The sequence below is a fragment of the Columba livia genome, chromosome 2 (genome assembly GCF_036013475.1).
Source record: "Columba livia isolate bColLiv1 breed racing homer chromosome 2, bColLiv1.pat.W.v2, whole genome shotgun sequence".
Classification (NCBI taxonomy): domain Eukaryota; kingdom Metazoa; phylum Chordata; class Aves; order Columbiformes; family Columbidae; genus Columba; species Columba livia.
In genome coordinates, this window is record NC_088603.1 from 94,962,589 (window position 1) to 94,973,498 (window position 10,910).

The 10,910-nt window shown below is 39.9% G+C and overlaps 1 protein-coding gene across 1 annotated transcript; it reads right to left on the reverse strand.

Annotated features, from left to right (window-relative positions):
• Window positions 1–54: 54 nt before the first annotated feature.
• On the reverse strand, window positions 55–10,900 carry CHMP5 (charged multivesicular body protein 5). Its single transcript, XM_065052898.1, has 8 exons — window positions 10,690–10,900; window positions 5,594–5,698; window positions 4,808–4,854; window positions 3,122–3,215; window positions 2,970–3,041; window positions 1,665–1,773; window positions 1,155–1,267; window positions 55–660 (listed from the first exon to the last, which is right to left on the reverse strand). Exons 1-8 carry the CDS (start codon window positions 10,756–10,758, stop codon window positions 610–612), a joined length of 660 nt encoding a protein of 219 aa, XP_064908970.1. The 5' UTR covers window positions 10,759–10,900; the 3' UTR covers window positions 55–609.
• Between the last annotated feature and the right edge of the window lie 10 nt (window positions 10,901–10,910).

The window sequence follows — 10,910 nt, forward strand, 5'->3', positions numbered from 1 at the left end:
CGTCAGGGGGCGGGTTGAGGCCAAAGTAATTACCAGAAACGCCACACAAACGGATGGGCTAATCTACGTGATTTTATGTCTCCCAAGAATACATAAAGTCAACAATAACCCTATGGTTACAGCTGCCAATACGGTTACAAGTGCGATGGCATAAAAGTCTCAAGACTGCAGTAGTTTAAAAATCACTTTCAATTCTTTTATCAAATAAGCATAGTAATAAGGGAGCTATTTTACAGAGAGCAAGCAGCAACATACAATCTTAGTTTCGAGAAAGAGAAACATAATAACAAAGTCAAAATAAAGCTCGGCTATCCACAGCCACCACTACTCTTCACCGGTCACCTTGTCCGTAAGACTTGGAAATGAAAACCCGCTGGACTGACTGCACTGGAGGGAACTGCGCCCAACTTCCCATCAACAGGAAAGTCAGTAGCAGAACAAGTTTCTTCAAAGAAAGAACACCGCCGTTCATACTGCACTCTAGGATGTAGTGATATTAAGGTTACACTGGAAGGACAAGTTCTCCAGGATTTAAAAAAAAAAAGAAGAAAAAATCTTAATTAGATTTGTAAAGTGTAGTTCAGTATATCCATTGTCCTTCTGAAACATTTATGTAGCGGGGATCTTTGGCAATCCAAATTCATCCACCAGTACACCATCCTGTAAGAAAAAGAAGCAACGGGTTAACAACTCTCCACCAACCAGAACATTTCACGTAAGTTTCCTGACAATTTCTATAAAGTGATATATGGGTAATTGTCACTGTGTGACAGCTGGGATCAAAATAAAAGCATTAGTGTTCTTCCTCATTCTGAAGCTCTATTAAAGCCCCAAAAGCAAACACATAGCAGACTTTCTTACATTTTTAAGAATAACTATACTAGGAGCTGCAATGTTACATACACATTCTACTCACAGTCTGACAATGTTAGACAGGAGTTATAAAATGCCATTTTAGCTCTTTGTTATAAAGAGCATTAAGTATATTGTATTCTCTCATATATAGCATCCAAAATACATAAAACATTAGGCACATTTTTTTGTTTAAAATATTAAGGATTCCAAATATCAAGCAATCACCATAAATGTGATTAACCCAAAACAAAACAAAAACCCTCTCTATATATTTTCCCTTCAAAGAGGAAAGGACTCACTTTGTTTTTTGTGTCAGTAGGAGTGACCTCTGGGATTGCTGGAGCAGATGCAGCCTCATCTAAGTAGGAATTGTCTTCATCAGCTAAAAGCTCATCACCCAGCGCATCCAGTTCTGAAATTGAATTATGTTGGTTGAAAAATTATGCAAGAAATTCCTTTTGCAAAAGAAAAGTTGCTCTTACAGAGAAACAGGAAAACAGGAGAAAACAGAAAAGAAACACTGAGAGCTTGCATTCATACCCATTTAGCATTACTTGTTCATCAGTCAGGAATATGAACACAAAACACAGAGCAACTTCTTTCCTTCATTGTTGCATTCCATTAGTGTATCTCTCATGTTTGTCTCATACTCTTGTTACCGCTCTTAAAGGAAATGCAGCTTTTATGTTTAAAAAAGTGATTTAAACCTTTTTTTTTTTCCAAACACACTTAAAGTATTTGACTAAGGAAATTAAAAATCACTGTATGGTGATTTTTACATCCAGCAAGGCAAAAATCACCCTCCTAACCTGCTTCCAAGTCATCTTCATCAATCTCTGGTGTTCCGTAGCTACGACTCAGTGCTTCCTGGACTTCATTGGCTTCTTCCATCATATCCTCCAACTGATCTTGTATGTCCTGGAGCAAGAAACAATTTTAACTGGTCTATACTTAATAGTTTAAGTTAAATTTATCAGAGCTTGATCGAATTCAGTTTAATAATTCCAACACACAAGGCACTCAAATTTTTTAATGCATAAATAATTTTTGAAGCAGCATTAATACAAGTCAAGACACATGCAATCAGTACTATAATGTGGCCTTAACTACTATTAGAATGATAATAAATGCATACAGTAGAGAGAAACCTTGAAACAACATCTCTGCAGAACTCTCTTGGTTTTTTGTTTTAACTATTCTTCAGTGCAAATTGAAAGCCTTGAATAAATTACCCACAGTTCAGCATTATATTGATAAAGCAGAAGAGTATGAAATCTAGAGAAATTAAATCTACTATCTGGAGAATTAGCACTGGGCTGAGTTGTGCCACAGCAAAATTTAGAAGATACTTAAGCAACCCCACTGGCACTGTACTTGGGTACAAGTAAGGAGACAATATTTGCCTAAAGGTTTACAATGCAGGCCATATATAAAAACAGCATAGGAAAGAGAACTTACAGGAATTCAGCACTGGCATTCAATAAGAGTTTAAGTGCAACATACTTTAAATTATATTTAGAGATGTTACAGGGTTTTTGGTTGGTTGGTTTGTGTTTTGATTTTTGGTTGTTGTTGTTGCTGGGTTTTGGTGTGTTTTTTTTCACACACACCCCCCCACCCCTCACATGCATTTACTGAACATAAGGCCAGGCCTTGCAGACCTCTTGAAATTAAACTGTTTGGGGGATTTTTTCTGTGGCAGTTGTGGAGTTGTTGTTGTTTTGGTTTAGTTGAGTTTTTGTTTGTTTTGTTTTAAATCAGGCACTACCTTGAACTGGGGTAGCAGTTGCAGTATGTTGCTAACATGGCAGGGGACAGAAAAAGGAGGACAAAAAAAGGCGTAGCAGGAAGCATTCACCAACATTTACGCTGAAGTGCTGAGGAGAGGGAGAGATTAAAGATTGGCCCAGCAAGGGACAAAAATCAGTGCAAGAAGGCCACCAACTGATTGTGCGGTACCAGAGAAATCAGGAAGGAATGAGGATGGTTGTTTCACAAAAAAGGGAGGCAATCTCATGTGAACTAAAGCAGTCTGTTTAAGTTACATAGTCTACTCATTACTGTTTCAGTACATTTGTTTCTGTTCTTTAATAATTTAAGCTATAGAAGCTCACCTCAATTTGATCAATTTTGACTTGCTTGTAAGCTTTCTTCATTTCTTTCACCCCCAGTTTCATTGCATCAACCTAGAACAGAGTCAAACAACATGCTTGTATCTGTTGTAGCATACACAAGTTAAACAAATGTGAGATTAATATACTGGTACCGTTGTCTTTGTATCCTTCAGTGCCTGAATAGTGTAATTAGCTTGTTCCATATTAAAAGACTGCTGTGACAGATTATCCCTCTGTTGCTCATACCTGTTAAAAACAATGCAAATAACGGCTTTAAAACACCACACTATTTATTGCCACAGAAATGCTTAATTAAAAAAAAAAAAAAAAAAAAAAAAAATTAAAATCAGCAGTAGTAGTCTAAATACAGGAACAGATTTTTTTTTTTAATGTATTGTAAACAATCACAGCAGAAAAAACAGCTTCCTAAAAATGTGGCCATTATGCACTTCTGTGTATTTCAAGTTGACAAAGCTACTCCTGAACTAAGGGGCTGTTTTAACTGATGGCAATACCATATTTGTACAGGCTTACACAGCAGGTGAGGATATAGCAAAAGTTCTAATCACTACAAGCTAGAGACGGATGCCATTGCTCACTAGTGCTGTAAGCAGAATGGAAGAGATGCAGGTTATCCAAACCACAGTGGCTTTGCACTGTATCTCTGCAGGGCACAGAGGAAGACGATAATAGGGTAGCAAAAGAAAATCATTAAGGCAAACCAAACACAAAAGGGAGAATTTAAAAATCAAGAAATCCTCCTTCTCAAAGCTAAGCTTGTATCCCATCAAAAATGTAAAATATATCAAGTTAAACATAAAAACAAAAGCATAAACATGAACAAGTCCCTCTTCAAACAGCAGGTCTGCAAGACAAGGATGATCCAAATACAAAACAGCTACCAGACAAGGAATGACTAAATATATTACTGTTCAACAAGATGAAAAAGAGATAACTGAGGGGTATGATCATGGCCTGTTATGAGGGGCCCAGTGACTGTAAATAGGAGAACAACTATCAAGTAAGATTAGCAGGTAGCATAGCCAAAACAAAACCAACCAAATACAAGCCAAACCCAAGCAGCCCTTCTCACAACATCTAACTGAACTACTGCATTCCTTACCAGAGGATACTTTGGATGGTTAGAGTTCACAAGTAAGTACTTAGCAAGCAATTAAGCAAGTCTGCAGAGGTACAGTTCATTTGAGGGGTATGATATACAAGACAATATGAGCTTTGGCTCAGATAGCACCTAAGAGATATGCAGTTCAGGGATTATAAAATACTTCAGTGAAGCACCCCTGAACACCTGCCATGTTCTGACATTCTTTCCTTTGTATTTGTTGCTGGACACTTTTCAAGACAGCGTACTAAACTAGACCAGATCACAGGATCATCTACCCTGTCCATTCGAGTTTTTTTGTTTGGTTTGTTTTTTTTTTTTTTGCATAAACACAGTTAGCTGTGCTACATGTGCTGAAGTCCAAAAGGGTAGATTTCCAGTAAGCCAGACCAAGGTCATCAAGTACACAATTCATAGTAATCAATTAATAATATAAAATAGGGCACTCCCTCAGAAAATTTAGGAGGCAAGCATAGCTTTAATAAAGAGCAGATTTAGGTCAGCTTGTCCCAGTCCAAATCTAGATAATATTCATATACAAATAAAACACAAATATGCTGATGCAAAATCTGTAAGGAGATGCTTCTGAAATGCTGGCTAGCTTGTTCAGCATTTTTCTTTAAAGAATACAAGAGTACTGGAAAGAGAAGTATGGCATCCCCCTTAAAGAAAACAGGCTTTCGTTAATCCCAAACTGACAAAGGTTTGCACTTACATTCGCTTCTGCTTTAACACTCTCAATGCTTTCTGTTTTACTGCATTCTGAAAGGCACAATATCATTACATTAGGAAAAATATTTTACTTGTTATTATACTGTTCAAACACACAAGTTTTCCAAAAGATTCCTCAGTTACTAGTGCAAAGACTTTAACAATAGTCACATTCAGCATTTGTCCTGCATTAATAATTAACCAAATAGGCTTGTATGTAAAGCTTCCAATAGAAAATACTTTCCAAATTTCTGGCTTTTGATATTTTTTTAACAAGACGACTAGAAAGTCAAACTTAATCCATCAGAAACATCTTTCATCAACACACTTTAGTGGTCAGCATCAAATAATATCGCAGAAGGTACTTTTAACAATAGTGTTTATACAAGTTATGTTTATTATTAGGTACATTTTATATGTTCATCCCCTGCCAAAAATGGGTTTTCCTATTTAATTTCTCCATAGTGCAGACCTTTTTATTTTGACTGATGCACAAAACAGGCTTTCTAGAAGAATTAATTCAGGTAACAGAAGGAAGAAGGGAAGCAAATTACTTCTGACTGAGAATCTCTATTACACTTTGGAATAAATAAAAACCAATTAAACCACTGTTCAAATATGCATATCTAAGAGATGCCTCAGAATGAATATAATCCTCCAGGATCTTATATCCCACCAGTAGGGTAAGATGCAATTCTAACAATCCTATGAACTGGCTGAATGACCTCACTACATCACAAGAAGCATGAGTCACATCCTCTCATGCTTAAATCCCACAGAAGAATCTTACCTTTGCAGGCCCCTCTCTCATCTTCTTCATTTGATCCTTATACTTCACTAGTTCTGCATCAAGCCTGGCGATTTTCTTGTCAATCGACTCAGCTCTGCTATCCACCTTTAATACACGATGGAAAAAACAAACAGAAAGACACAAATTAAGGTTTTATTCAGGTACTGGACCATAAAAAGAACAGCCTGAGTTTTATTATGCTTCTAACTGTTTCTTCACTCAGCAGTTTTATAAACAGTTTAAAGTTTGCAGAGAATCCAAAACCAGAATCAAGTGAAACACCTTCTACAAGGCGCACAAGAAACATGCTGAGGTTACAGGAAGCTCTGCCACTATAATTTGTTCTCATCAATTTGAGATGCTCCCTTGCACCCCAACTCAAGCCACGGTCTCAGTTCAGGAATTTCCGATAACATACAGTGTCAAGGACTAAAGTGGAATTAAAAAAAAAGAAATGTAAGTGTACCACACTGGCAGATACAGGGAAAGTGCAAAAGGGACAGGGATGTGTTCAGCAAGGATAGAAATTTATTTTTGGTGGACAGAGAACATTAATCCTTCAGAAGGATACCTGGATTACTGGTTGCATTTCAGAATCCCAAATATTTTTCAAAGGTGCCTAACTTCTTTGTCAGAGGGACACTTTTCTCATCACTTCCCATAAAGGGAGTCAGGACACAGCAGTTTCACCTGGCAGCTACTCCAAATTCTTACTGCACTTTTGCTCCAAATCCCAATAGTAGCTGCACAGCTCAGTAAGAAACCTCCAGCAATCACCCTAACAGCCCTGGTACGGAGTGTATCGCAGAGCTGTCATTACACAAATACTTCAACACTTCTGCATAAAAGGGCTAAAGATGATAATTGCTTAACCAAGCATGAGTATAGATCATTCTAATAGCATACACAAATTCATAAATTTTAAAAAAGCCTCCTTAACAGCAACTGACTATCACAGCGTTTCTTTGGAAACACCAAAATAAAGCTTATTAACTTCTCATTCCAAGGAGCCTCTCTAGGGATTAGAATATAATGACATTCCAATTATAGCATAAGACTGATCAGTGCAAATTTACAATTCTGACTTGCTAGGAGTGTGGCTAAACATGTGTAATTCTGTGGAATTTCATTGTGGTGTGTCAATGATCCTTTTAAATCTCTGCTCTATGACAGCAACATGCATTTGCCGGAGGCATCCTAAGCAGAACATGCAATACGAACACTCCACACAAGACATCAAAGTGCCTGGGCACAGCTGGCATTGAAAAAAAACTGTATTAAGCTTTCTTTTATGACAAATATTTCACTAATAGCAAGAAAAAGACATGTCTGTGATTTTAAAACCCTTGTAGGTTCAAAGTGTAGCACCTCCTCATCAGCTAATGCATCTTTGAGGTCAGCCTCCTTCACAGGGAAAACTAGTTATTTGCTTTATTTATAATATATAATTATTCCTTTAGGTAGTACCAGCAGGAAACAGAGACAGATCCTCCTACATCGATTAAGTATATAAAAATTTCACAGACACATTACACAGGACCTCAGCTTTTAAAAAGAAGAATGGACAGAAGAGGGGAGAACAGATCTAATTTATCAAAAAGAAAATGATACTGTGAACTAGGACCTGAAGAGCTGCTTTCTATTATTCACAAATAAGGCATGCCAAGATATGTTTCATTGCTACAGAAGGACCCTAATCCAAACAAAAGAAAATGATGGTTGTACCCCAAATCCCTATTAAGCAAAATGGTACTTTCATTTGATAAAAAAAAAACGAACATCACATATAAGACAATGTTAATATTGTCATAACTACCAGCCTTTTGTCCCTATGTTTCCTACTTACTACTCAAAAAAACCCCATAATTTCAGAGTGTTTTTTCCAAAAAGAAAAAATAAAAACAATACCAATGCCACAGTTCCTGATGCATCCTTCCTCCTACCGGCCTCATGACAGCTCTGAGTCATCTGACTGTGCTCAGCCAGCAAGGATAAGAAAATATCTGCCACTTAGTGCAATGTTGAGGCAAGCACGGCTACAGTGAGCAGAAACTGCACGGGAGAGTGGGAACATCCCCGTGGGGAGACAGGAGGACATCGCACAGCCAGCCAGCAAACTCCATAGTAACCAGACATCGAAGAAAACTATAGAGAAGCATTTCCTGGGCTTCAACAAACATGTCACATTAGTCATCCCACAGAACCAGCTCCTTAGATGCAAAAATCTTGAATTGTTAAGGTATCTTAAGTTGGTCCTTGTTCTCTTACCACAAAAAAAAAAAGCATATTGTGTGCTGTGTATTGGGTTCAGTCATACTACTGTCGCATACAGAGGCGAAAACATCCAAAATGTAGGCATAATTACTGCCTAAGAGTCATCTATGTCTTTAACAAATGGTAACTATGAACATTAATCATTGCTTGCCAAATACAATAATTCCTTACTGACATTTAATGGCTAATTACCAGTGAAGTAACATGGTAAAAGATTTTACAAAGCAATTTCACTCTTTCAAGAGGTGCAACAAAATGCATCTAAGATTGAAAACCACACCAAAGTGGTGCTACTTGAGTCTCCAAACTGCTGAATTTAACAAGGTAAAGAAGCAATGCAAGTTTTTTATTATCTCACACAACTCTCTTCAGTAATAACTGACATGCAATTTCATTATATCTCTAGTCCTTTAGCAGGACCTATACTAGAGACTTCACTACTGTGAAAATTAACTGAAAATACAGCAAGTCTTTCCCAAATTGTAGAATTACTTCATGTAAAATGGCATGAAAAGTTAATTTATAAACTTCTAACTTGTCTCCTCATGCTTATTAGCAGTATACAGAACTGTCTTTATTTTTAGTTTCATCCACAGAAACTGAAAGATGTCAAAACAGGGCAAAAGCTAACATAGGGCTCAGTAATGATAACAGCAGTTTATAAACTTCCTCACGCCTAAGAGCTGTGCGTGGAGCCAGCCCTTCACCTCTCAACAGCTGACCAACACAGGCTCCGGATTTCATATCTGAAAAACCACCCTGCAACTCATCATGGGTTGCCAAAGTCAAAAGTCAGCACATACACAAAATAAACCTGAAACTGCTTTTCAGTTAACCTGCTGTCTCTTTAACCAAATTTTCAGGCAATGCCATTACAAACAACGAGAAGAGGATTAAAACTGCATGTAGCTCCTGGTGGGTGGCATTGACGACCACCTCTTTTTGGAAAAAATCCTAAATTCCTGGTGTTGCAAATCAAAGCAGCTGTTTCAATTACCCTTTTATGTACCTCAAAAATACACTGGCTTTAAACAATCTCCTTGTAAAGACGGCTTTCTGCCATATCTAAATTTCGGTTTGATTTACCTCAACATTATAAAATCAACATTCACTTGGAACTGGCAAAATCCGCCCAGAAAAATCTAACAGACTAATACAGAGTTGGCTGTTGTAAGGGAAAGAAGGTTTCCTGGTCTGCAGCTTATATTACCAAAATAGCAAATTTAAGTGTTAATAACAGTATTTTGAATGGATTTTTGAGTTCTAGCCATCCCACAGCATTTACTGGTAATAACGGGAAAGCTAATCCTGGTTTTCTAACACATGTTTTATTTACCATTCTAACTAAACATAGTTGGAGCTATGCTTGGGCTTAATACTGCTAAAAAGCAATACAATTCTTCGCTAGTAAAATACCAGACTGGTATATGACCACTTATCATCCCATCCCAGCCACTGGCATACACAATAGACTGATGTGCGTAGGTTTGTGTAGGTAGCAATGGCAAGCATTACATATTTAACTTAGAGAGTCTCTTCACTGTGTATCAAAATAGATCTTCTGGGAGGAACATAGTGATTCTCCACAGAAACCTTTCTGAGTCAGGTTCTAGTAACAATGCCTAGCTAGCCTTAGTTAACCTCCATTGATACCACAACCATTACTGCCATTTCACCTGACTTTGTTGACCACTGAAACAAAAAGATAAGACCTGTGTGTTCTCTCTTCACATTTTAAAATCAGTTTAGTATAGGAGCACATAAAAACATACCACAGTTTTCTTCACAAACTTTAAAGTCAAAAAAATGCTATGAAATGCTATGAAATGGCAAGATTAACTTTGTTAAAGCTTCTCCATAACCTTCTTTTCAGGCAAGACAACCTTACAACAGCTGTAAAGTTTCTATCACGTGTTGGTCTGGCCTTGCTCAACTGCCCATCTGTACACAACTTTGCTGTCAGCCCCACAGCAAGCTCCTCTGTAGCAGACGGAAGAATATTCATCAGAAGGTGGGATTTGCCTTCCCACCTTCTGTACTGGACAGAGGGAGTGGCTTCCTTGCCCCTGTCCCTGCCTTCCCACAGCCTGTTCCAATGCCTGACAACCCTTTCTGTGAATAATTTTTTCCTAATATCCAACCTAAACTTCCTCTGGCACAACTTGAGGCCGTTTCCTCTTGTCTTATCACTTGCCACCTGGGAGATGAGACCAACACTCACCTCGCTACAACCTCCTTTCAGATAGTTGTAGAGAGCAATAAGGTCTCCCCCGAACCTCCTTTTATCCAGGTTACATACAAACACGCCGCACCAGAGTATAGGAGTGAACGACATACATTCAAGTATACGTATATATGTGTGTGTGTATATATATATATATATACATATACACACACACAACCATGTACCCACACCCTGATGAGGAACGCCGCACAGCTCTGCACTGCCACACACACATACCCACTCACCGGCGGTACCTACAAACCACCGCACGCCCACTCGCGCCCCGTGCCTCGGGTGGGTGCGGACACCGACACTTCCGCGTCGGGGCCGGCGCACGGCCGGGCAGCAGCTCAGCCCGAGCCCGCACCCGTACGAGCTGGGGCACGGCCCGCAGGCCCTCCGGGAGCGCCTCGGCCCCGGGCCGCTGGATACGCCGCGGCCGGATGGCCTCACCCGACCACCCGAGCTGGCCCCGCGGCCGCCCCGCCGCTCCCCTGTCCCTTCCGAGGCGCTGGCCGGGCCGGGCAGCGCACAGACCGGCCTCGGCCCTTCGCCAGGGGCCCAGGTGTGGGTCAGGTGTCCCGGGGAAGGTACTCACCGTGCCGATGCAGTCGGTGAGGCTGGGCGGAGGCGCCTTCGGCTTCGCTTTGCCGAAGAAGCGGTTCATGGCGGCAGCGGCGCTCGGTGTCGCTCCTGGTGCCGGTAACAGCGGCGGCGCCGACCCGGAAGCCACCGCCGGCCGCCCCCAAGGCGGGGCCGCGGCGGAGGCGGAAGCACTTGCAGAGCGACACGCCCCGCGCTTCCGGCCTTCCCGCTCCC

Coding starts and splice junctions, on each gene's coding strand:
- CHMP5 (XM_065052898.1), bottom strand. CDS start 10,758: ATGAACCGCTTCTTCGGCAAAGCGAAGCCGAAGGCGCCTCCGCCCAGC. Junction 3,216..4,807: donor GTGTTAAAGCAGAAGCGAAT/GTAAGTGCAAAC, acceptor TGTTTTTAACAG/GTATGAGCAACAGAGGGATA. Junction 661..1,154: donor CTACTGACACAAAAAACAAA/GTGAGTCCTTTC, acceptor TTTTTCTTACAG/GATGGTGTACTGGTGGATGA.